The 27,202-nt window shown below is 44.0% G+C and overlaps 1 protein-coding gene across 1 annotated transcript; it reads left to right on the plus strand.

Annotated features, from left to right (window-relative positions):
• The first annotated feature begins 462 nt into the window (after nt 1-462).
• On the plus strand, nt 463-27,202 carry CKMT2 (creatine kinase, mitochondrial 2). Its single transcript, XM_037374573.1, has 11 exons — nt 463-567; nt 5,564-5,637; nt 9,302-9,474; nt 11,503-11,701; nt 12,912-13,007; nt 13,842-14,063; nt 16,438-16,523; nt 19,001-19,124; nt 22,682-22,816; nt 23,172-23,297; nt 26,972-27,202. The coding sequence occupies exons 3-11, from the start codon at nt 9,323-9,325 to the stop codon at nt 27,089-27,091; spliced, it is 1,260 nt and encodes a 419-aa protein (XP_037230470.1). The 5' UTR covers nt 463-567; nt 5,564-5,637; nt 9,302-9,322; the 3' UTR covers nt 27,092-27,202.

The following is a 27,202-nucleotide window of genomic DNA, read 5'->3' on the forward strand; positions in this document are numbered from 1 at the left end:
TAAAAGGTAAAGGGAGAACAAGAAGTGCCCACTGTGATCTCAGCTCGTTCCGGGGCCTGTTCCCTGCTCCGACCCATTTCCATCGGGGGTGCGTGCAGCTGGATTTACCCTGCTCTCCATGTCTCTCAGGAGGCGTTCAGGCAGCCGAGGCAATCTGGCACAGAAGCCGCTCTTGACCTTTCTCTTTTTGGCTGGCACTAAATGGGCCCTTGGGGGTGAGTCGGCAGAGTGCACCTTGTTGCAGTTAAGCATCTGGCCAGCCATGTGCTGGCATGAACTCTTTCCCCCTGAGAAATATTTGAAAGACGAAGTTGCCATCACCCAACTGCTATGTGCCCCCCTCCAACCACATCCCACTCACATCCTCAAGGGCACCCTTGTGCGAGCAAATGTCACTCACCTAACCCCGTGAAATAGGATTGGCCACGGCAGCAATTATTTTCATTTCCCTCACCTCCTTTTCCCCCTCTCATATTACCTGTGCTCCTGTCAGCACACCAACTCATTGCTCCCTTTACACTCTGGGCACGCTGCAGGCAGCAGGACGTCTCTACCTTCAGCTTCAAGGTCAGTTTAACTACCTATATTGCTTTTCTAGCCCAAACGGTAGCATTTCAAATATGAGGGTTATTAAAAATGAATTCAAAGCACCACAGGATGTGGTGTAATTTGGCTATAATTTATTGATTCGCATATTACCTGGTGCAGGAAGAAATGTGTCAGCCCACTGTGCAGCTGCTTCAGATGCTGACCCTTCAGTAACAGTTTAAGTAAGGGGAAGATAAATCCCTTTGCAGATGTGTAACAAGTTCAGTAAGTTTTTTGTGATTTTGATTGTAGCTCTCTGCATCATGGAGGTGAGGGGTTTGTACTGTAAAATAGCACTGGATTGATTCAGAAGGGCAAGCACTCCCTGCACCTGGGTTGGGCTTCGGCAGGAAAATTTGAGCTCCTGAAGTCTCACCAGGTCAGGTCTGACCAGCCAGACCTTCAGCTAACAGAAATCAAAAATCATGTCGTTACTAAGCTGTAGTTGTCTGATATATGAAGAGTTGCATTCTTTTCCATGTCTTATCTGTTTGTATGAATCTATTCATAGATTCTTAGTTTGGATAATTTTTTTTTCCAAATTATTAGATTTTTGTAACCATTCACTGACCTCTGGCATTACAAGGAGAAAGAAACTCATAAGTAGTTGGTTTTCCATAGAGATATTCCATGCTGTGATTAAGGCACAGTTAGGACAATATCTGCACTGGCATTGTTTCTGCACTCTGGAGACTGTATCTGAAACACTGACTAGCCAAAAAAGTTCGAGTGTTGCTCAAGGTGAACTATGAGAAACGGGATAAAACCACCAGTATTGCTTCATGAGATTTAGTGTTTTAATTGATATCTTTATCCTCTGAACCTGTAGTGTGATACAGCAAACCAGGAGCAATGTAAACTGTTTGCTGGGCATCTAAAAATGGTCTCTCATGCATGTAGTCCCTTATGACATTTATTGCAGATGTTTCTAAGCTGCCAGCAACTTCCATAGATGGGCAGGGAAAATTTTCCACTGGCATCTGTAGGCTTTAGCTCAAGCTAAAGGACTCAGAGGAATTACTTCTCAAATATAAAAGACCAGCGTCCTTCTTCCTCCACTGTGTGAAAGTTCAGCTCACTGCAGCGATGCCATTAGCAAAATGGCTTAACAGTTTAAGATGTGCGTATACGTTGTGTGTGATTATAAGCCCATGTGAACTTTAGCTATGACTGCCATTCCTCTAAAATGTCACCCAGGATCACATGCTGTAGCAATTAATATCACCCATGACACAGTTCAAATATTTAATCTAGTTCTATTTCTAGAAATGTCATTGTAACCCTTGTACCTTCCTTCCCTCCTTGGCTAAAAGTACGTATGCTGCCTAGTCCAAGATATAGGATAACCAATACTTGCAATCAAATACTTTAAGAGGAAAATGGAGCTGACAACTTCCGCTTTAAGAGAAGTTCAAGAAAGTAAAGAATTGATAGCAAAAGCATCATTCTTTTTAATATTAAAAAAATAAAAAAATTAAAAAGTAAAGTTCACAATTTCTTTGAAGAGTCAAGAGGTGGATCGTGCGTTGCTGATGCTTCACTCGCCTCTGAAGTTCCCAGGAGGGATGCAGCAGCGTCACATATGTGCAGATTACAGTATCTTCATGTGCAATGGGACAAAGCCTAGGCAGTCCAAGCATGGGGGTAGCTGTGAGTCAAATGTCCTGGGGACCCTGTGCAGCCAGTGGCCAGAGCAGCAAGGGAAGTTTTGCTGTGTCAGAATTTTCTTAAGTCGTTGATTTGAAAGAAGGATCTTTTTAGTAGTGGTGAGGGACCTGCTGTACAAAACCCGTATTTCTTCTGCAGAGAACCTTCAGCTTTAATAGAGGCCTTAATCTGGTTGCATCATGAATAAGAGGGAGAACTGGCTTAAGGCCCTGAGATAGGCATTCTCCAATTTTTTTCATCCCAGGGTTCAAAGTGTGGTTATAAACAGCCCCTCCACCTTAAACGATACTTGCCATCCTTTGGGCTTTTCTCAGCCAGCAACAGATTTGCAGCGGACTTTTGTTAAATCTTGCTGCTGGCTTTTGTCTGCACCTTCTGTGCATGGTAGTGGCAGATATATTAAGACACAGTTCTCAAACCAAAATACACTCCTGGCAGATATTAATGTCCTGAAGGCTGGTTACAGGTAGCTGAGCAGGTCTGGGAGGGGGCAGGGAGAGGAGAAATAGAGGCTATAACCTCTAAGATCATGACCTTTCAGACTCGTTTTGCTGATTCACTGGCCATAACTCATCACGGTGTATGGGAATACTTTGGAAAAGGCAATGCAAACCTGACTCTCAGTTTGTTCTCCCTTTATGGTGCTGACATGGTGACAGAATGGGAATGAAGAAACCGTGTTTTTGCAGACACTTAATGCTACGTGCTGTACAGCCCTGCGGCTGTTGCTTTAAGTCAGTGTTGCAATTACTCCCTCACAATTAACCACGACAGATATTGATCCTCAAGATGACTTGTAATGAATTAATCAAAGCTGCTCAGTGTAGGAGGGAGCCTGGTGCATGGAGGTTATGCAGCAACTGTTTGTGAGCCAGCTGCTCTGTGTGTCTTCTCTCCTGTTCAATAGTACTCTTGCTTTCTCCAAGTGGTAGTGCAAGTACAGAACTAAAAATCCATGCAGGTTTAGATGCAGCTAATTCTGGTTTACGTGTTACTTAAGTCCAAATTCACATGAAGCTTGAGGTACACTGAAAGAACTTGAAAATTCCGCAATGTTGGTGTGGTTAATAAACGACTTCGCAGCGAAAAGGAATTTAAGTAGAAAACCATAAATGACAATTGGGAGCCATTTAGGAAAACTTTATCAGTACATTCAGAATCCCACAACAGAGGGGAAAACCCCCCTGCTTATTAGGAAGCATTCCAAGTTAAAGGGAAAGTGAAAGTAATAGTAAAAAATTTGTGGGACTGATAGAGTCTTCAGTTAACCAGATTCCTGCTATTGCAGACAACCTCATCGCATAATCTTACTTGGGAGTGTATCTATGCCCGCATCAGAAATCGTTCCCTAACTGACACGATCAGGAAGCTCCCCAGGCCATGCTGAGGAGCTTCCTGCCCATGGTTCAGGGAACTGTGTGACCCCCAGGACGTGACCACAGGATGCACTTCTAGTGAGCCACTGTGGTCCCAAAGGGCTGATATGGTCTCTGAATGCATATGCTATTTAGCAGAGAGAAGTTCTGCTGCTTCCATGCTGAGGACCTGGTACGACCATGAGTGGGACAAAAGGACTTTTCTGGTATCAGGAGGATGCTGAGGATGAAAGAAGATGGGAAGAGTTCAGGGTAGAGCCAGAGAACGATGAATACATTTGAAAATATGATAAAATACTGATGGAGAGACATCAAAAAGAGCTAGTTATTAAGCAGCTACATGTGGAACAAATAAGGAGTAGAAATTATAAAAGTAGCAACAAAGGTCAATGATTCAAAGTAAAGACAAACAAACAAACATAGGCCAGAAATAAGATAAGAGCTTTATTTATTTTTTTAACTCAGGTTGGCTAACCCTTGGATCTCCTTCACCTTCTCCAGACCGTACTCTAGAGACAGAAAAAGGCCTAATGCAGGTGTTTTCCTTCCAGCACACCTGATCAGCACAGGCAAGGGCTTGATTCCCTTTCAAGGGTTAAAACTGATAATCGCAAAAGCTTTTCTGATCTTGAAAAATTACTCTTTCCCCTTCCCAGCTGCACTATGGTAGCACTATAGGCATTATTTTCTATCATCATGAGCACAAAGGAAGACCCTTGGGAAGGTCCTACAAAAAAGAAGTGTGCACTTTCGTTTTTTAGGCTGTGCAGTGGTTAAATTTCTCTGATGGAAGTGAATTTTTTACAGTGGAAGCCTAATAATAGCCTGCAGTGAAACCTGAACCATGACATGATATTTCTGATAAAGTGTTCTTAGAAAAACCTTATGCCTTTAATGACACCTTTGGCTGGGGTAATTACTTTTCTCAGAATCCACAGAGGTGGTGATAGTGCAAACTTATTGTTAGGGCAGGACGATATTTTCTGTGGGGAAAAAACCAGCTTGACTCTGTTAACGATTTGAGGTCAGATTTGGCAAATAGCTCTGAGGAGAATTTTTTTAGTTTGAGACCATTCCATTCAGACTCTTTCAGAATGGATCTTGTTTTAACGTTTATCTTGAAGCAATGCATTACTTGGAAACCGCGCTATTTTTAGATGGAAAAAAAACGAAAACCAAAACAAACCCATCTTTTTTTCCTGTCAAATAAATTTTATTCATTATGTACTGTCATTATGGAAAAACTTTTTTTGCTGAACTTGTACACCAGGTTTTTGTGCAAGTCTGTTTGTGCTATTTCGGCTGTATGTGGACTATCGGTAGAAGGCATGACACGGACTCAGTTTCTGCTGCATTATTATAAGCATTGACATTCAGAACTACAGCCCACTCTTGTGGCAAGAGGCTTTTACTGAATCAGGAGTTACATCATTTTGACAAAAAGGATTACAGTCGCCTTCCCACAGCAGTCCAGAGGATGTTTGTCTTCTCATAAGAAATTCTTACATGTTCCTGTAGACCCTTTCTTTGCATTTAACAGTCACAAATGATGGTCCCTGCAATGGCAATGCCATGCTGCAGTCAAAAGGTAAGGAGCAGAAGATCATGCCAGCTGTCATCTCCCAGTTCCTGCAGGCAGCAGCTGCATGATGCTATGATTGATGCTTGTCAGGTCGCCTTCTCAGCAGTCAGTTTTTCTGCAGAAGCAATGGGGTTTAAAAAGCTGAAGCACTTACCAGTAAAGACAGAAACTGAACTTCTGCTTATAGAACTGCAAAGTCTGGGGAAGAAAATATTTGAATGAGGTGTGCTGGGCTTCGATTGTAAGAAGAGATGTGTAGTTATACAGATGGACGTTTGGGTTTTTTTTTAAAAAGCCTTCTTACTCTGAGGGGTTTTTTTTTATTATTTTTATTTATTTATTTATTTAGGTAGTTAACCTGTGCAACCTGTGGCATCTCCAGTGTTGGGCGCTTCTTAGAGCTGTTCGAGAAGCATCTGTCAGGTAAAGTAGAGCTTGCCTTTGCGTAAGGGAAACCTTTTCTGTGATCCAACAGCCAAGAATGTTCTGGGGGACAAGGCATACAGCCACAATAGAAGATAACATTGCCAACAAGAAAAATACTTGTGTTACAGGACTTTATTAAAACTCGAAGAGGAAAAACATTTTATAAGCATAAAATCTGCCTCTGATCAGGTGTCCAAAAGTCAGTCGTCCTGTCCCAAAGGTACAGATGCATTTAATGTATAGACCCTGAAAGGTTGAGAAGACTGCCGATGCTGCCTGGACAAGCAGGAGGAGCAATGAAACTGTCCATGCTGAGAGGGCCTGCTTTAGGTATCAGAGCCTGACATTGCACGTCCAGTCAAAGACAGACATCAGCAAGAGTAAGGAGGGGGTGTCATCCCAAATCTGGGTGCTTCGCCCTGCGTGCAACAGCCGACTCACACACGGAGCCCAGATACTTGTTCATCACACCTCTGCGCAGAGCTGGGTGCTCGGTGGTACATCCACAAAGCTAGCCCCTCTCTTAAGGCCCTAAAACAGTTTATACACTTGGAACAACTGTTTACAATTACATTTAGTCACAATTCTTACTGGTTCTTATGAGCCTTGGCTTTACTTAAAGGTACAGTGTTCTTTTTTTTCACCCCCATGTTCTGTGGAAAGGGGGCTTTGTTATTTGGGCGCTCCCTTTGCTCGAGAGTGGATCTTTTGCTATGCTGATTGAGATAGTTCACACATAGTTAAAGTAATTTTCTGTTTAGTACCATTAACCATTTGGGTTTCCAGCTTATCTTGTTGTGCCCCAGCTTGAATCATTCACGGAGTCTGCTCCTTCTGCCAAGGCCATGTCCTGAACTACTTGCAAGGGTTTCTTAACATCCTGTTTTTCCAATTCTTTTGACCCCTTGCTTTCATTATAAGTATTTCTTTAAATTAAATAGTTCTTGTATCAGGGCTATTCATACTCATTCAGTAGAAGTAAGGTACTACATGCCTCTATTTCCCAGATCAGCCGTGGCACAAAGCCTTCACTGTTACCAAGGAAATATCTGTCCTTCTTCCAACTGGTTCTTTTTGCCCCGGGGTTCATCCATTTCTTTTTCCAGGTGGTCTATTTCTCCTTCTGTTCACAGGCTTTGATTTCTGTTACAAGCGTATACCTCAGACACACAGTGTAGTTCAGCCTGAAAGTCAAGGATGCCCCGCTACCCGCAGACACCCAGGGTACCGTTTGCACACCTACGTCCTGCCCAAGGTTTGCTCTGCTCAGCTGCTCTCAGGATCAGGAGCTCGCTTATCCAATAGCTGTTGCAAGGGCAAAGCAAAGGATACAGGAAGCACTGAATCAACAGCTAAACAACCTTCAGCTCTTAACAGCTTCAGTGAGCACGGGTTTGTCTCCCAGAGAAATCACAGAGAGCAGCTGCTAGCATCCTCCACCCTCGCAGAGCCCCCATGTGCTTCTCAGCTCCTCCAGAAGAAATTAAGGCAAATGCCTAGCAAGGAGCGCGCTGTGCTTACCTTCCAGTCCCAGACCACAACATCAAGCTGATCCAAAGAGGAACCTTCTGGCTGGAAATTTGCTTCTATCCATTGTGCGTCCTTGATCACTGGAAACGGCTCGAAGGCAGAATATGCAGGCAGTCAATCAATAGCTGCTGCTATGAAGGATGGGACTTTCCCCTCACACTGCGTTAGTACAAGGAGCCGGGGTTATGTGAGAACAGCAAACAACAAAGTGCAGCCTTGCCGGCAGATACATGACATGGCTATATATAATGACCTGTCTGAGGCTGTTAGCTTTACATGTTGGGCTGTGGTACACGCCGTGGTCCATAGGTGCATGGCTCTGGTTACTTCCGAAGCATCATAATTATTATACCCTTGTCCCTCACACTTCTTTCTAAATGCATGCTGCATATTCCTCTAATTTAATCAGTTGTACAGACTAGATTTGTCCCTTAAAGTGACTTAGGATTCAGAAGCTCCCAAAAAATCCAAGCTGGTGGAAATGCTGATGAGTGCCTGGGGTCACTGAATATCTTTGTCTGCCGGGTTATTCTGATATGGTTTCTAGCTCCCGGGACAGGATTTTGACTGCTAGTCAAGTCCTTGCAGTAAAGATGGCATCTGTGGAACTACAAATACATAGAGCTGCTGTGAAAATACATGAATAGTTTCTAGACACTTTAGTATGACAATAATAGTTCTGTGCAGATTAGTCATAAGCAAATATTTCCATAGTGTAGGATGGGGATGCTATACTGTGAAAAGGCACAAGGACCACCTGGTAGATACACAGAAAAGAAAGCAGCACAGAAACCTCCATCACAAACCTCATATTTGGTTTTGATTTACAGTCAAATATTCTCCCACTGTATTTCAGGAGGGAGAAATCCTGTTGCAGTCACGGAGAGCCTGCCCTGCAATTCTCACCTAAATGAATTCATAGGTGGAGGGGAAACACCCCCAGAGATAAGACAAGGCTATGGCTGATGATCTGCCTCCTGTCCCAGCCCAGTGTCAGTACACATTTCATTATACCCTAGTGCTGTGCAACTGATTCTTGAGGAGCTGGAATAGCTGAGGAAATTGCAATGCACTCCTAATGGGGGCAAAAAAATGCCCTCCCAGTGTGGTCTCTCCCCACTTCTGTTTAAGGGGAATTCTTTCAGTAAAAAATAGTGACATTTCTCTCAGTCAGTCAGCACCTTTCTCTGAAAGGGAAATCAGATAATGTATATTAAATTTCAAAGGCATGGAGAAGACAGAGTAACAAACTTCAGGGACGAAATCGTTTAAACAAGATACAGGACATGAAACAAATGATTCTCAACTTGAAACAAATCTGTGTTTCTCATCTCACATATGTGACTAAAGCCTGCTTTGTGACATAAAACTGCAAGCAGATGGGAAGATCTTTTCACTGAGTGAGAAGACACAGATGCAACATTGCATTTGTCTTTAGACAGTAGTGTAAAATTTGAAGAAGTACATGGTTTGGGGCTAACTAACCCAGATGTACATAGAATTTATTGGAAATTAGAATACGTTGTTCACTGAAAATAAAACCAAATGCTTTGAGTGGTTAGTTTCACCTCTGAAAGAATGGAAAAGAGATTGTGTAAATAATTAATTTTTTTTACAACTTTGAAAAAAATAACAGAAGCAGCATATCCTGGGAAAAAGGTCATGTTTTCTTGCAAATCTTCCATGCCCATTTCCAAAAGATGATTTACCAGACTCCAGTTTTAAGAATAAGCTTCCGTCAATGACACAAGTCGGAATTTGTGTCCTTTATTTAAACAGGGGTTATACCTTCCTGAGGTCAGTGGCTGGCAATACTAGTCAAGTTGTGGTTCTTGGAAAAAAAATTTTCATTGCCTTCTTCAGACTTTCACAGAACATGCCATTTTCTTTCATAGACTCAAAGATCTCCTGTACTCCAGACATAATCCCAGTAGAACTAAACAGAAAAAAACACACGTATAGAAATAGTATGTGTAAATACTAATCATTTTCCTGAATATACTCATAAGTGCAAATCAATAATAAAAATAAATTTCTTCTATTACAGGGCTACCATTTAAAATGAGGGTTTACTTGTCATTTGCACTGCATGAGGACATATGGGTTGACGTTGGGCTGTCTTCTCTTCCAGACATTGTATCCTTCCAGAGGAATGGCTAGCACCTTCTGTCGTCTCCTGGCTGGCCGTGCAACCACAGCACTTTTTGCAGCCGCGGGCACAGGGGTGCTAACCACCGGGTACCTCCTCAACCAGCAAAATGTGAAGGCTGCTGTGCAGGAAAAACGGAAACTTTTTCCTCCAAGGTAAGGAGTGCGGGTTAGGCAGTCAGCTGAGCACAGAGCCTGTTAACTGGGCTAGGAGCAATGTTTAACTCTTTGGAGGAAGAAGATCCCTATAAAGCCGCAGAGCTGTCATATGGCCACGCCATCTGTGTGTCTGTCCATGGGCTGGGTGACCTGAGAAACAGCACCCTTTATTGATAACCCCATTTTTAGATAGCACCAACAATGTCCTTCAAGACCAGAAGGCAGCAATGTGAGACAGTTTCAACACTCAAAAAAACCCAACCCCACAATATTGCCAACAAGGACAAGCCTAAGAAATGTTTCACATTTTAGGCGAAGCACTACATTAGTCCTTACTTTATCCCATCAACTGTCAAACGCTTTTCAGCTCAACCTGTCGGACTGGCTGATTGTATGGACTGTACTGTTAGGAAATGGGAAAATATGTTCGTTATGCAACTAGTGAAGAAATCTTCCATATAACTGCTGTACTTGAAATAATCCTAATTCTGCTAAAAACTGGTTGGCCGATGATTAGAAATTAATTATAGACCTTTGTAGATTGACTTTGCTGGCTATACTTGTGTAAAACAATATGCATCAGGTTCTGACAGATCTTTTCTTTTATTCCAACCCCCCTCCCTCCCCAGTACTAAATATTATCCTAGTTAAAATATATTCTTATAGAAATAACAGAGTTGTGCATAGGTAAGTCGTTTTCAGTAAAAGGTAGATGTGGTCTGACTCAGCTGCAAAAATGCCTTGCTAAAACATAACATCTTTATTTTCCCTAGCTTAGTACACCATGCAACTTTCTGTAAATAATAATGACATCAAAGCAAACTCAGATACTGTAGAAGAACGAGTTTCCCAGCTGACATAGGTCAGACAGTCCCACTGAAGTCCGTGAAGCTGTGAGAGCAGCAGGGCTCAGAATTACAGAGAACTTCTTCAGCTAAACTGAATTCCCTTCCTACTTATGTTACCGAGATCTCGGAATGAAGAACTTACCAACACCAATGGGATGCAGATAAGCAGACACTTCTTTATTGACGGCCGGGTGCGTGAGTGAGTCCTCTCACGATCAGCGCACACCAAGCTTCAAAATCATACACCATATATAGAACTTATTCATCCATATTCATTAAATATTCATCCATAATCATAATATTTCCCGAAAATCATTAACATACCCTCCTCCCAAATCTGATTCTGTGCAGTAAAGGTTAGAAAAGTCTAGAAATGGGTCTGGGGTACGATTTGGGTAGGTGGTATGTGAGTCGGTGGTCACGATCTCCTCCTGCCGGAATTACCTGCTACTAAAGTTCACGGTTTCTTGGCGGGTAACTACAAGCTGTTCCAGTCGACTCTCCCCAGTTCCCATTAATTCTACATTCTGACATTTCAATGCATTCTTCCAGTCTACCTGTAAATACTGTATCCAATTATCTTCAATCATCTTGAATCTTAAGTCTGTTATCTACGTTCTAATCATTCCTACTAGGTGATTCTGACCTATGCTTTTGGCCTTGCTGCAGGGCTGTACAGAGGATTTCATAGCAGCTTTTGTTGTGCAACTACTAGTTTCATTAAAATATATTTCTTATTCCTCTATATTTCTATTAAAATGATTTTATAAAATCAAAGTTAATTAGTTCCAACTTACTAGCAGATCTGTAACATTTAAACAAAACAACATTAGAGCTCTTTTATTTTTGAATAAAAGCATCTCAGAAGAGATTTAGTGGGCCTTAGTACACTTTCAGAGCTCACTGGGATCCATTTTCCTGATGGTCCCAAACAGCAGAAAGCTGCAATTGCCTGTCGGTGCGGTGGACCACCGCTGCGTAACGTGGGGCACTTTCAGTGAGCTGAATCTTCCTCCCTTCCCAAAATTCAATGCAACATATCACCCGGGAACTAATTATACTTTTAAGCCGTGCTGTATACTCTGTACCTCACGATCCCTTTCATAGCTTCATAAACTGTCACGGATTACTTTTCAAAGTTGCCACATTAATTGCTTGGGATTCTTCTTCTCTTCAGTGCAGACTACCCTGATCTCCGCAAACATAACAACTGCATGGCTGAGTGCCTCACACCGGCCATTTACTCCCGGCTAAGGGACAAGGTGACCTCCAACGGCTACACCCTGGACCAGTGTATCCAAACCGGGGTTGACAACCCTGGCCACCCTTTCATTAAAACTGTGGGCATGGTTGCAGGTGATGAAGAATCCTATGAGGTAAGACGTTTCCACAATACTGTCATATCTGGTTCGGTTTTCATAGTATTGTAGACAAGAGCTTATTAGACGAAGACAGATTCCCAGTAGGGTATGTCTTCCTAAGATAAATTGTATCCCAAGGAATACATAAGGGGCAGGCCACGTGCATAAAGATGGTGGTTTCCCTACTCTTCCACATTAGGAAATGTATGAACACGAGGCGTTACTACAGATGCCCGCTCTGCTGCAACTGAAGTGAATAAAATAGACCTGCCTGGGAGCAGCTGCTACCTGGCTCCAGCAGCTGCCCTCCTTCCTATGACTAAACTCAGTTTATGGTAAAACCATGCAACCCTGATACACACAAAGGTCATGTGGAAATTTCATTGTGGAACAGCAGAGGCAGAAGTGAAACAAAAATGTGTTCTGCGAAGTGCCAGATATCATTAAGCGATGGTTTTTGGATCATGACGAAAACCGAAGACAGACAGCATCAGCATGGACAGGGTTATTTAACTCTGGAATAAGGAGAAGGGGTAAAGAAAAGAAAATCCTTCTTTTTATTGACCTCTGCGGTCTGCTTCCTTCAGTCTACCTACAACAGTACCTATTATTATACAGTCTCCTAACAGCATCCCAAACACTGGGATGCTAAGGATGGACTGGGACATCTGGCATTCTGGACTACCAGCTCCTGTGGTTCAGCTTACTTACTTAGATGTGCCACTGCCACTGCTCCTCATCTGCACGAAGGTGTGCTTGTGATCAGTGTTGACACACCTGAGCCAAGTGGGTCTAACAAAGACTAGTATCCCACGGCAGTGAAGACATAGGGTATTTCTGCGTGACATTCCTGCATGACCTAAACCCAAGAGGTAAGCTGCTGTGGGACTCAGTGTGTGTTCTGGTTGGTAATACCTCCTGAAACCTAATCTGGTTGCCTTGCCACCACATCCAGTACCTGTCTGTGGTAACTAGAGTAAACTTGTCACCTAAGTAAGGTGCAATTGCACCTTCTTTCTGTTGTGAAGACAAGCAACCGCTACAGAGCACTGCCTAGGTCAAAAGCGGCCCCTCCTTTCATATGTACCCCATCTGCGTTTGCAAAGCTCCCTTCACATCCGTCACCCAGGAGCCTGTGCCAAGGGAGCTTTTTTGTGGCTGAAGCTTGTGCACTGAAGCATTCTATGATGCTGCAGACTCTTTCTAGATTCTCTTGACTCCGTAGGTGTTTGCTGACATTTTTGACCCTGTCATTAAAGCAAGACATAATGGCTATGATCCACGGACAATGAAGCATCACACGGACCTGGATGCATCCAAGGTAGGACTGACATAAAATAATGAGACAATAAAGACTCAGGGCTGCTGCTTACAGTGATGGTATTGTATGCAATAGCAATATCAATACAATAGCAATACAATATCAATATCAATACAATACAATACATATGATACTATATCATATACATACAATGATATTGTATGCAATATGCAAAAAACTTTTCTTTTTCATGATCCAACTCCAAAGATGCTAATTTTAGGGTTAAGGAAAGTGGGATGGCACTCATGGCCCTATCAGGAAGACAGCTGCATCGCTGCCTTGTTCCTGGCAGGGGGACCAGTCCCAAGTGTACTGAGCATTTGGGCCACAGTCTCACTTGGCACCATGGGTCTGTTCACGAGCTTACAGATAACCATGTGTCTAAGGGTTGGAACGAAAGCAGGAGTTGTCTCCAATACACCCACATACATGTGATCAAATGTTACCTGCTGCTTAATATTTCCTTCATAGTTCAGCTACACTGTGGTTTAGCATCTTTTGGGGCTTTCATCTTTTGAAGGATCTTCCTTACCTGGCCCCCTGCCCCATATTGATGTTTCCAAAAGCCATGCATCTTCCTTCGTATTTCATGACCGTGAAACACTAACTCTGCCACATTCATTCAGTCCAAGAAACACGCTGTTCCTATAAAAACTCTTGGCATCTGAAACTCTGAGGGGCTCTTGGTATTCCAAGTATACGTGATCTCATGGAGAGGTCATCACGCCTGAGCAGGACGATGCCTGTCTTTTTGTACGGTGGGATTTGGGTTTTTTGATGGTGTGCTACAAGACAGGGAGATGTGTGTGAACGAATAAATCACTCTTCCTTCAGATCACCCATGGTCAGTTCGATGAGCGCTACGTCCTCTCATCACGGGTGCGGACCGGCCGCAGCATCCGGGGCCTCAGCCTTCCTCCTGCCTGCACCAGGGCAGAGCGAAGAGAGGTAGAGAATGTCGTGGTCACCGCACTCGCTGGGCTGAAAGGAGACCTCTCTGGCAAGTACTACAGCTTGACCAGTATGTCCGAGAGGGATCAGCAGCAGCTTATTGATGTAAGTATAGCCCAGTGCTGACATCACCTTCATTTACTCTCATTTATCTTAATCTTCATCTTTCTTTGGGTTACATGCTTTCTTTCCTGTGTAGCTGAGCAGGATAATCGCAGCATGAACACAGCAGTTAATGGCCTGCCAATATTTTTAATGTAATGGAAAATCATCCAGGGTCTGTATTTTGCCAAAGTACATAACTGTGCAGGTCTGAAATGTGGAGTTGTATTCCAGATAGCAAGGTCTGTGTCAAATCCAATGTACCTAGCTGCTGCCACATCTTTGGACAAATAACAATTTTTTTTTTTGCTCATTCCCTTGAGCAAAGCTTGATATTTTCTAGATTAACGACCATTCTAACTAAACGTACTACACTGAGATAAGCATTCCCTATTATCTGTGTTCTAGACTGCTGGGGTGGGGGGCTTTGGCTGTGATTTCTTCATGTCAGAACTACACTAATACTAATTTCCCCAAAATGGCTGTAGCTGATCGCACCCAGGTGACCTTTTTCCAGTCCTGTAACTATGTTTAAGGACTTGAAGGATCAGGCCCATAACGAGAGTTTTCATAGTCATACAGATGGAAACACAAGGATTTTCATCATGGATTTTTTCGCAGCATGTGACATGTCAAACAGACCTTGAATGTGCATTTTAAATACCCAAAGGAATGGCTGTACCCTGTTAGCTTTATTCATGGCATATTAATCCATAACATCAACCAAAAGGGAGCTGATGAAGTAACCTAACTATTTATAGCCCTGAAACTAGGTGTCACAGTCTGGATTAACCAGGAGTTAAGAATTTATGTAAGGTCAGTAACTTTTTTAATTGAATGTCCTTGGTAATGTGTTTATTGACAAGATGTTGATGACCTATTTTAGGTTTTATTTCCTTGCCTTTTTCAGCAGGAGAGAGCTCCTCAGAAATCAGAGGTCAAAACAGGAGTGTGGAGAATATAATTCCTTCATGGTTTAAGGCCAAATCCTTTGAGAAGTGGAATAGGCTTCACCATTTCACAAGCATTTTGCCTTGTTTTGTTTGTTTTATGGTAATTCAAACTTAGAGAAATCAAGGCATTGAATGTTGTCACTGCTTCCATCTTTAACTTGTACCATTGCTTACATCCTCCAGTACTTTAGGAACTTGAACCTCTGGTATCAGGCGTTCTGCAGCTTTAATAAGCACTATTCGATCTCGGTGAGGCCAAATCAGTGCTAGCTGAATGGCATTCAGCACAGAGGGCATTTGGTATTTTGCAGAACCGGGGCATATGCACGTAAGGTAAACTAATGGTGCTCACCTGTTTTCTGGCAAAAAGTGTCATACTTTTCTTTCAAGTAAAAGTGTCTAGTGGAGTAAGCTGAGGAAGGAAGTGTTGTGTCCCTGTGATGAGCAAAGAGAACTCTATACCTCTTCCTTCTGCATGATTGGGGTTCTGGCTGCATCATGTCCATCAGAGGGTATTCAAAGATGAAAAACTAGAATTCTCCACTAAAGGAAAAAAAGAAATAAAGCATATCAAATTGTCTACCATGTCATATTTATTCTGGATAGCTTGTCTCACTATTCTCATTTAAAGTCTGGATTAAAAAAAAACACCACACACACAACAAACCCCTCCACACAACATTTGATATGACAGTGTTTGAGGAATTAAGAACTAATAAATTGTCAGCATACACATGAAAATCAAACGGTTATTTGCTTTGGGGAAAAAAATCGTCTCAGTTAAAAAACAAATCTAAATGATCTGGAATGTGGCAAGTTGGTGGCACAGCAAGTGCTACATTTATTAAATCAGAAATAGCATCTCTGTTAAGGAACAGAACAAGTCTATGATTCCAAAAGGTCAAACTCAGCACTGATTTAATTCCTACCTTGACTTCATGCTCAGAATAAACTGCTAAATCTCTGTGCTGGAGAAACAGCTTTTCAGAACTAGCATTTTTTCTTTTTTTCCCAGTCTTTAAGAATTCATTGCCTTCTCCTACCCTACAGAAATACGTCTGTATGTAGAAAATATCTCTAGTGTTAGCAGTCAGGTCCCTCCCGAGTACCCATTGGTGTGTGGATGTGATACTAGGTCCCCAATTCCTATTCCTCCCTACATTTGAAAAATGTTTTTGGCAAAACGCAGTCATATTACCAGTGCCACTGAGAATCTGTAAGGCTCAAGAAAATCACCTGGGTAAAGTGATTTTAGTTTTCAGAAGAAGGAACCAGATTTCACAAGCTGTACTGTGTGATTTACTTGTACATTGATTGTCTTCACATAAAATGTATTAGACAGTGTTATACTGCTTCCTTGAATAAACCTGAATTTTGTTCTCTTTTCTCTCTCTCTCTCCCTTTGGCCCCATTTCGGTGTCCAGGATCATTTTCTCTTTGATAAGCCAGTGTCCCCCTTGCTAACATGTGCTGGGATGGCACGTGACTGGCCAGATGCCAGAGGAATCTGGTATGTTGTGTGACATGCAGAAGCTTGTGTTGTGTTTTAACGATTGTGTTTCAAACCTCCTTGCTTGTCCTAACCTTGCAGCCATTCTGTCCCTATACTCACAGCATGTTGAGTTTGCTTTGAAGAAAAAGATTGCTTCCTTGCTTAATTTAAAAACAAAACCCCAAATCCAGTAATGAACAACAGAATGGGTAAGACCTTTATATTCAAGAAACCATCATCACTATCATTCACACAACACAGCATCACAGGCGTGGCTCCTTCCTTAGGTTTTTAGCTCCATTTTTTCTTTTCCTAGATAAATGTTTGATTTGGGAAAGAGCCCGTGAGTCACCATGCAGTGGGCAGAGCTGAGGTTACAAAAGCAGCTCTAGCACCAGATGGTAGCCACGCTGTCAGCTAGGAACCATCGGCCAGCTGCAGGACACTGCATTGCTAATTCATGTCCCTCTCCTTACTGTCAAGAGGCAGAGTGTTACTTTAATTCCCAGAGCTGAAAGTAACACTTTCTTTCAAAATGAATTGGGCTAAAAGGAGATACAGAAGTTGGATTTCCTATTTTGTTCTAGGTCTGTTTCTACTTTTACAACACACTTGGCCTATTTTGTGCCCAAATGTGGTAATTTCTGTGGAAAGAAAGGGATAACAGCTCTGAGATCAGTGCACACACCTGCTAGCAGAGGATGGGGGCAGCTGTACAGTGCATAGCATCTGCATCCATCCTGGTATATTTCCAGGTGTTACCAGATGCTTCAGTTCTGAATACTTAGGCTAAAATCATTCTAAGGAACGACCTAGACTTTCTCCTTGCCCTAGGCAAGCTCAGCATTTTCAGAGAGGATGGACTTTATGTGGAAAAAAACTCCAGGTGTTCTCCAAGCAATGTCTGACAATACTGGCTCATGTTCAGAAGCATAGCCAGTATTACTGCCAGGGGATAACGCCATTTCTGTCGGGGAGCAGGCACTGTGAAAACTGATGACCTGCTGGAAATCCGTGAGGATTTTTTTTTATTTCACCAAGCTTCAGATTAGTTCCCTAGTCCCCACCTACATCTGAGGAAGAGGAGAAGCTGAGGCTTCCCATTCATTGTGTCTACAAACAAAGAGGAGAAGTACCAGCAATATGATTACTATCCAGGGATCTGATTAAAACAGACCCGGTTTTTGGCTTGACATATGATATCAGGCAGACTGGAAAAGAATTAGCACAACTGGAAAGTATTTCAGTAAGCCACAATTGGAAAATCTGCCTTTATCTTGCAAGAAATTGTTGTCAGAAAGAGTACGCATTCTGGAAATTATTTTCCTTATAATGATTGCAATCCTGTCCTTGTTACAGGCTGCAGAACTATTCCCACTGACCTCACCAGTAGCAATGGCACAGTTTAAATGCACTCAGCATGGCCTCCCTCCACGTTCCTTAAAACAATGGGAAGACCTTGTTAATTAAAGGGGGAGCTGAGTTAGGCCAACCCCAGACTATCTGGACCCCCCCCCCCCTTGAACATTTGTACGGTACTGAAGAGGTAACCAGAGCTCAGGTGAACATAATGTCAGGGCACAGGATGTTTACACCTGCTCAGCGCTACACTGGCAACCTCCAAGTGCCAAAACCAGGAGGCGCAGTAAAAGATCAGCTGAAAGTCAGGCAGGCTCTCAGTGAACTCAAACTTTCAAATGTAATGTGTTTCAAACCTGGTAATATTCCACTGTTTGTACAAATGAGTCCAATCCCATCCATCACCTTCTATGTGCTATAGAAAGGTTGTAGTAGAAGACAGAAAGTGGAGAAAAAGACAGCAAAAATGGCCTCAGCTTTGACCTAGCACTTAATAAACCTAGACACAAGTGATCCGTTTGAAGCAAGAGTGAGTATCTTCAGGCATTTTTATCTTAACTGACAAGCCAGCATCAGTAACGCACTGTCCAGAAGCAACGTGCAGCTGCTGTCCTCGGACATGTAACTTGACTGATGTGGCAATGCAGTGCTACAGAGCAATAGAGAGCACTGGGATTTGGTTTAGGGGAGAATACAATTACATACGGACATAGTGCTTGGCCCCCCGTAGCCTGTAAATGTTAGGTTCTTTTACTAGGTGCACAACCAAAACCATCCCTTGTGACAAAGGATGCAGAGCTTGGTTTCCCCCTTTGCTGCACCTTCCAGCTGTGCTCATGCTAGAGGACAACACATCTTTCCTCACTTAGTACTGTGGCAGCATGATGTGATCAGAAAAACTGCTCTTCTCACTGTGCTCGAGAAACCCATATAATGCGTATAATACCATTGGCACGGGGGAACCAGCTGTGAAAGCACCTCAGATCCCTAACTCCACGGAACAATGTTATTTTGCCATGCTTAGCCTCTCCACAACCCTGAAAGATTGTGATAAAACTAAGGATACTGAGAATTCTTTTTCAAGGCTTGTCTTTTTGAAGATATTTTTTTTTCTTTTTTTTCCCCCTCTCAACCAGGCATAACCATGACAAGACATTTCTCATCTGGATTAATGAGGAGGACCACACCAGGGTGATCTCCATGGAGAAGGGTGGCAACATGAAACGGGTGTTTGAAAGATTTTGCCGTGGTTTAAAAGAGGTAGTATCTCCATGAGTTTATTATTCCTGTTTGTTTGTTGTTGGGCTGTTGTCAGCAGTGCTCACTGTGGTTCATACTGAATTGGCATCTCCAGGAGCAACAAAATGAAGTAACACCAGTCCACATAGCAACCCACACTAACGCAGTTAAAAGAAGGAAACGTGGGCAAATTGCTAGCTGAGTTGTAGAGAAAAATAAATAAAATGTCTTTGCAGCTTTTTCATTAAAATACTAAGCACAGGCTGACTAAAGATATGTCCCTTTTTGCCATTTTGTGCCTGTGGGCTGTGGGAATTCAGAAATCGAGCATTTAATTTGAATTGCTTGATTTGCTTGAATGAAGAATTTATTTGGCCCAGACTCATGAATCTCATCCCTGACGCTGGGAGCAGAGTGGATGCTGCTGAGGTTGTGCACAGGACTCAGGGCTTAGGGCACCTTCGCTCACTGCCACTTCTAGGGAGATATGGGATTTTGTGATTAAAATACTAAGAACTGACAGCCAGAGTTCCAGGATTTTATTCCAGTCTAGCTATTCACAAAGATATGGAAACCTTCATGAGATGGTGTGGAGGTTAGAACAGTTTTGTCTAGACAGTCCAGGTATGACTCAGGCTGGCTGTGGGCCCAGTGCGGCCCTGTGTACTGCTCTGGTATAGAAAAAAACGCTTTAACATAGATTGTGTCCCACAGGCAATGTCACAGAATCACAGAATGGTTTGGGTTGGAGGTGACCTTTAAAGGTCATCTAGTCCCACCGACCCCCACCCCACCCCCTCCCCCCAGCCCAGGCTGCCCCCAGCCCCGTCCAGCCTGGCCTTGAGCCCCCCCAGGGACGGGGCACCCACAGCTGCTCCGGGCAGCCTGGGCCATCTCACCACCCTCACCGTACAGAATTCCTTCCCAGTATCTTACCTAAACCCACCCTCTTCCAGTCTCAAACCGTCGCCCCTCGTCCTGTCACTACAGGCCCTGGTAAAACATCTCTCTCCACCTTTCTCGTAAGCCCCCTTTATGGATCAGGAGCCCACCAGAAGGTCTCCCCGGAGCCTTCTCTTCCCCAGGCCGGACAAGCCCAGCCCTCCCAGCCTGTCCTGACGGGAGAGGTGCTCCAGCCCCCTGACCATCTTCGTGGCCCGGCTCTGGACCCGCTCCAGCAGGTCCGTGACTGTCCTGTGCCGAGGGCGCCGGGGCTGGGCGCAGCGCTGCCGGGGGGTCTCACCACAGCGGAGCAGAGGGGCAGAGCCCCCTCCCCCGCCTGCTGGCCAGGCTGCGGGTGACGCAGAGCCCGGGGTACAGCCGGCTCTCTGGGCTGCGAGCCACGTTGCTGGGTCATGCTGAGCTTGCCCACCAGCGCCCACAAGTCCTTCTCCTCAGGGCTGCTCTGAATCCGCTGTCCGCCCAGCCTGTGTTTGTGCTTGGGATTGCCCCGACCCACGTGCAGGACCTGGCACTCGGCCTGGTTGAACCTCATGAGGTTCGCACAGGCCCAGCTCTCCAGCCTGCCCAGCTCCCTCGGGACAGCATCCCTTCCCTCCAGCCTGTCGACCACCACCACGCAGCTTGGTGGTGTCAGCAAACCTGCCGAGGGTGCGCTCGATCCCACTGCGAGTGTCGCCCACAGAGATGGTCCCAGTACTGACCCCTGAGGTACACCACTCATCACTGGTCTCCACTTGGACATCAAGCCACTGGTTGCAACTCTTCAAGTGTAACCATTCAGCCAAGTCCTCGTCCACCGAGTGGTCCACCTGCCAAATCCATGTGTCTCCAATTTAGAGGCAAGGATGTCATGTGGGACAGTGTCAAACACTTTGCATAAGTCCTGGTGCAGCCTTTGATATAACCTAACAAGGTGCAGTGGAAGAGGTGATGTGGCCAACACTATTCTCCACTACTCTTGTCCACATGATTCCTGGATGGATTGCCATAGTACAGGAAAGCCTAGAAGTTAAGCTAGGGAAGGTTGAAATGGGCTTGAAACTGTCTCCAAGACTCTAAGAATATTCAGGCTGCATAAAACAAGTATTTCTCCTCATTGGGATCCTTGGCACACTTACTTCATCTGAACGGTGGGGGAACAGCACTTACCTCCATCACACACATTACTCTTCCTGGGTATGGAGATGCATATTGGGCCAGCTTTGGACCACTTGTTTTATTCAAGTCACCTCGGCAAAACAGCTTCTCTGGCTTTCTAGAGACATCCCTGTCTCAGAAAATCCCCAGCAAGTGTAGAGCTAATATAGCTGTGCACCCCTTCCATGTCACCTCACAGCCCTCAGCTGAAAAAAAACCAAGGCCAAGCAGGGACAGCAGGGAACTACAATCTTTTGATTGTCGAAGCAGAGAAAGTTCAGAGTATCCATAGGGAAGTTTGAGTATGTGGTGGGTTTGGGAGCACAGCATAACAAAAGTACTTAATGTATAGTTCTTTGGCACTGTGGTGGTTAACTGGGACCTGTTAGGCTTCCCAGGTATACCCATATACCATGACCCCAATGACATGGCTTGCAGATGCTGTCCCCAGCTTTGCCTCTGCTCCTGCGCTTAGCTCACATTCAACAGAGGTGGACCTAGGGACCTGGCCACGGGAAGCGGCCAGGCAGCTTGGGGAACTGCAACCAGGGCGGGTGTCTGAGGCAGGACATGTTTCCCACCATCAGTTCTGCTGTCCTCACACACTACAGAAATGATGTTAGGAGAGTCCTTTACTCTCTATCCTTCTGCAGAATGGAAGTATTCACCTATATTAGCAGATTTGTAGAGGTCTTATGATTATGAGCTAGTTTATCTGTCTGATACTGCTCTGGAGGAGAACTGAATTGAGGCTGTATTTGGATCACAGAAGTAAGTCCACTAAGTGTATGTGTGAACAGAGTACCATCCTATTCAAAGGTCGATAGGCCCTTGTGATTTTTCTGCGGATAATTATTTCACTCCTTTCTAATCCGATCAGAGATCTACTAATGAAAATCATAATATACAAGCTATGTTGTCTCCTTATAATGGAAGCGTGGCTGTTAATACTAGGCATTTAGAAGTCAGGTGTCCTCCTCCAAGAGTCATGGCATCGCCTTGAAAACTACTCAAAACACAGCTTCAGCTCTTGTTGTTTGCTTCATAGCACTTGAGTCCTTCTGGCTTGCGGGTTGCAAATTTGTTCCAAAAATGCCAAGGTTAGAAACGCATGGCAAAAGCCATAATTCTTATGTGAAGATCTGGCTTCATGGGCTAAGGCTGAACCAAACCACCATGACAGGGAGCTTTGTGATAAAGTGACAAAGAGTCTGCAAGCTAGTGATCATGAGAAAATGATGAAGAAATCCTTGTAATATGCACTGGGGATCTTGGTACTTGATAAGTGCAAACATTTGCACCAGATCTAACCCAGACTGTACTCAGGTATAAATTTATGCAACTTTGCTGGTGTTAGTGAAGTTCATCAACATAGATCCATGGTGAAAAAAATCTCAGCTATAAGCAGACATCTTAAAATACGACATTTGTATGCTGCCTTTTCCTTTTTGCTTTCTGGCTTTTTTTCCCCATCATAGGTAGAAAGATTAATTAAAGAACGGGGCTGGGAGTTCATGTGGAATGAGCGTCTCGGCTATGTCCTGACCTGTCCTTCCAACCTGGGAACTGGTTTACGTGCCGGAGTCCATGTTAAGCTGCCCAGGCTTAGCAAGGTACATAAGTCATTTAAAAGACAAGTAACATAAGTCAGCTCTTGTAATTTATAAAGGAACAAATGAGAAATGACAGCTTACAGTGGCTGCACTAGCATGCTGTGTAACAAGGTCCCAGGGATAAAGCACAACTAAGTGAGCACACTTTCATTCTGCAAATTATTGTATTTGTTATGGAAATTAATTGATTCTACAGACAGCCTCCAAGATAGGCTGTAATCCAAAGACTGAGAAAACTGTCCTGCTCTGCCTGTCTTTCTGGAGATGCTATTAAGTCATGGTTAATAGCATTGCAACAATTCAGCACAATATGCAGGATAAAGACCAGCAAGCTCAAGCCTGTTTCTTCTGATAGGACCCCAGGTTTCCAAAAATCCTGGAGAACCTGCGTCTGCAAAAGCGTGGCACTGGTGGAGTGGACACTGCAGCTGTAGCAGATGTGTATGATATCTCCAACCTGGACCGCATGGGTCGTTCAGAGGTAACCTGTTCCTTTTTGGTTTTTTTTTCTTTTTTAGCTCAGATCTGTATTGATCTGAGACAGTTTCCCTTTGGCTGGGTTCACTCTGCTGACCTCAGTAGAGCCATGGCAGTTTTTACTCCTGATGGCTTTGGTCCAATGGAAATGTTTAGTCAAAGACAAATTATCAACCTGCATGAAGTGCTTGACAAATATTCCTCTTACGGCCGTGAAGAAAACCAACCATGAGCAAGTTCCATAAATGTGGATTGCTTGCACCGCGAGCTGAGGATCTTCGCTGAGAGCATGCAGGTGCTGGAGAGGTTTGGCTTTGGTAACAGACATCCCTCTCAGGATGATGTTTCTCAGCATCACAGCACAAACTCTTGGACTGGCCTGCCTGCTGGAGTGCCCAGCTACGAGACTGGTGTCTGGCAGTCTCTGCAGGGCTGGACGTGAGATGTTTATAAGTTGTACTGTGGGCACTGAGCTAGCTACTACACATAGGGTGATACCTGCTGTACCTGCTGCAAAATGCTGGGGAAAGAAGCAGGGATCAAGTCCTAACCCACCCATGGAATCAGGCACAGAAAGCAAGACTGGTTTAGGGTGTCGTGTTCCTTTTAGTATGGTCATGCACTTTCACTCCAAAGTAACCGGGGAGGAGGTGTTGGTACCGTCTTCACGTGTCCTATGTGGCACTGAACAGAGGACGTGGGAAAGCTAGGTTTAAATCTGGACAAAGATTTAACTGTCAGCTCTGAGCCCTCCCAGCTGGGCTGTAGGCTATGATGAGATGGGTTTGTCTCAGGCATTTTCTTTGAAGCTATCTCAGTTTGAATGAGCATTTGTTGTGCCAGAGAGTGGAAATGACCCTACAGCCTGGTGGTGCTGCACTCTCCTGGGAGAGTCAGGTTGCAGACTTCATTCCAATTTCATATTTAAAAATATGAAAACATATTAAAGCAGAACAGGTCCTAAGAGCAAATCTACTGGAGCATGGAGGAGAAATAGCTGTGTCAAAGAGTCGCAGCCTCTTTCCACCGGCCTTCTCAATTCCTGAGCCAAAACCTTACTCCAGGTCATGGGCTGTACGTCTGTGACACTGCTGCAGCTTCCCTCTCCTCACCAACACCAGGGCTGTGTTCACCCTTGCCACGTCAAACAATTACGAGACAAAAAGTTACATTTAGACCCTTTACGTCCAGTGATTCAAGCACTCTGCCAGTAGATAGGGAACATTGGTTCAAACCTTCTGCCAAACATTTCTTTCACCCCCCAGGTGAGTGCTGTAACCTCTCAGCTATGGTCCGCCGGGCAGGCCCTGGTGGGACGGATGTCTCCTGAGGACACTTTTTCTCCACTAGCACTGCAATACGTGATTTGGGCTCACATGCCACCTGCTTGTGCATGTCAGGTTTTGAAGGGCTGCCTGCTTGCCCAGGAGCAGAATTTTAATTACCCTGGGATTTTGCTGCCCCAAGTTCAAACTTGATTGCAAAGAAAAAACATGCTGCCAAGGTGTGTCTATCCAGAACAGCACAGCACTGAGAAGCTCTGGCAGCTCAGACACGAATGTGGTTTGGTCCTGGTGTTGCAGCCCAACACTTGAGTTCAGCCTGACTCTGGGTAGGTTTTCGTAACACAAATATAAAGCTCAGATAATGCACCTGGGTTACAACTAGATTCAATCTGGTCCACAGCCAGCCAGCTGGCTTCCCTTCCTCACTTCCCTTGGGTTTTCTGCCACTGGGACAAAGCCAAGTCAGGTTTTCCATGCTTTCTTATTCAGACATGCCCTTGAATGTCTTCAAAGCCAAGGGGCATATGGACAGGGGTTTGGAAATTTTATATTTTGGAGTTTGATGTAGGCAGCTAAGTTTCTTTGGATCTAGATCAAAATAAGTAAGAGTGAAAAACTATTAAGCCGTATTATTCACAAGAGTATGTCACAAAGACATCTACTAATACCTGAAGCATCATCATGTGTGCTTTATGCTAACACTAATAATACAAAAGGATTACAGGGCATGATTAATTAGTATGAGTTCTGCTGACAGATGGCCTAAGCCTACAAATTTTTGCTTATATGAAGGCTTCCACTGAAGTCAGCGATGCCTCATGCAGCAAGGATTCAAAGGATTAACCCAATAGATAAGATCCAATCCTTATCTTGAAGATTTTTGAAATCTAAATAAGACAAGACAAACTCAAGGGGATAGAAATGTTTTATTATAAGACATATTTTTTTTCAGTACATAATAAAATAAATTCCATTATGTGGTAAATGTGTTTGCAGAACTGAATTATGTTCCCAAAGGTGCAAGATAAAATTGTTTGTATTTTTGCTTTGTTTCATTTACTGGTCAATGAAAACTTAATATGAAATTCCTTTTCTCCTGGAGGCTGCAAATTCAGATCTCTGATTTCCCAACACAGCTAGCCTGTAAAAAGCAATAAAATAAACTGCTAAGCCACTGAAATGCTTTATAGTAAAAACAAATCCCTTGAAAATGAGCAACTGTCACAATAAAGGGACAATGGGATTTAGTCTTTGCATTTGGTTTTAACAAGCCAGTCATTGAAGGTTGCTAATAAACCATTTCACAAAGATTAAGAAAAATCAGTGCTATAGCTTGCTGGCTAACAATGCCACGGGCCTGTGGTCCTTGCATGTCACCACCTGTGGAGAAAGTCTGTTGGGGACATGGCACCTTGTAATCTTCAGCAACTTTGAAAAAGGTTACAAAGACACCACAACCCTCTGCCATATGGAATTGGAAATTTTGGTGCTGCTCTGAGCCTGGAGCTCATCCCACCCCTGCCAGTGTAAATCAACAGCTGAAAACAAACAAGTGATGAATGACGTAGAGCCAGATTGAGTTGAGTGCCTCTGCCCCAGAGATGTGGGTCCGGGGCTTGGCTAAACCACCTCAGCAGAGCTAGCATGCTAGCAGAATGAGCAGGATGTCTTTGCCTGCTGACGAATCATCACAGCAGTGTTCATGGTCGTCTGTGGGGGAACACATGGTCTTGACCCATGTCTGTGAAGAAGAACAAGACTGGTTTGACAAGCTTTCTCAGGCAGTCTTACTGGCTGTGGCCAAACGGGTAGTCTTACCACCCTCCCAGTCCCAGCCCTGATAAGGACTCCAACCCCATGTCTCCAGCAGGACTCAGGGACAGTATGAATCAAGGCACTGAGCCCCTGTCTCCCTCTCCTTGCGCCTCTCCTTCACCCTTGGATGCTGACTGTGGGGATCACAATGCACACGCACCCCTGGCTATGCCAGGCATTACTTCTCAGCAAGCATCTGGGGGGGATCCTGCACCCTCATGATGGTCACATTTGAAATAGGTCTCTCAACTCAGGCCCAAACATTTTTTTTTGTTTTCTTTGTTCCTATAGGCGTACAAGTAGAGGCAGGATTTGATGGAAATAACTTAAGGGGCTTATTTGAAAAATTTTGTTGCTAGCAATCCAAACTCAGGGCAAACAGGAGAAAGGAATTACTATGGGTTTCCACTTGACCAACGTGACCCACATTCCCTGTGCCACAGGGTGTGCGATCTCTGTTCTGTGGCCCTCCTTCAGCTTTACCTGCTGTTGTTGCAGTATGAGCCAGTTTTCCCTTCCTCTATTCCCAGCATTAGCTGAAGCTTTTATTCCTGTTATTATCTTCTTGTTGTTGTAGGTGGAGCTAGTCCAGATTGTCATTGATGGGGTCAATTATCTAGTTGACTGTGAGAAGAAACTGGAAAGAGGACAAGACATCAAAGTGCCACCACCGTTGCCTCAGTTTGGCAGAAAGTGATCTTGCTGATGATGGTGGCAACTGATGGTAAATACAGCTGCCATTCTGACAGAAAGGCACCTCTGTACATCTCTGTATAAATACCTTGTGTAATAAAACACTACCCAATAC

This window comes from Falco rusticolus, chromosome Z, assembly GCF_015220075.1.
Source record: "Falco rusticolus isolate bFalRus1 chromosome Z, bFalRus1.pri, whole genome shotgun sequence".
NCBI lineage: Eukaryota > Metazoa > Chordata > Aves > Falconiformes > Falconidae > Falco > Falco rusticolus.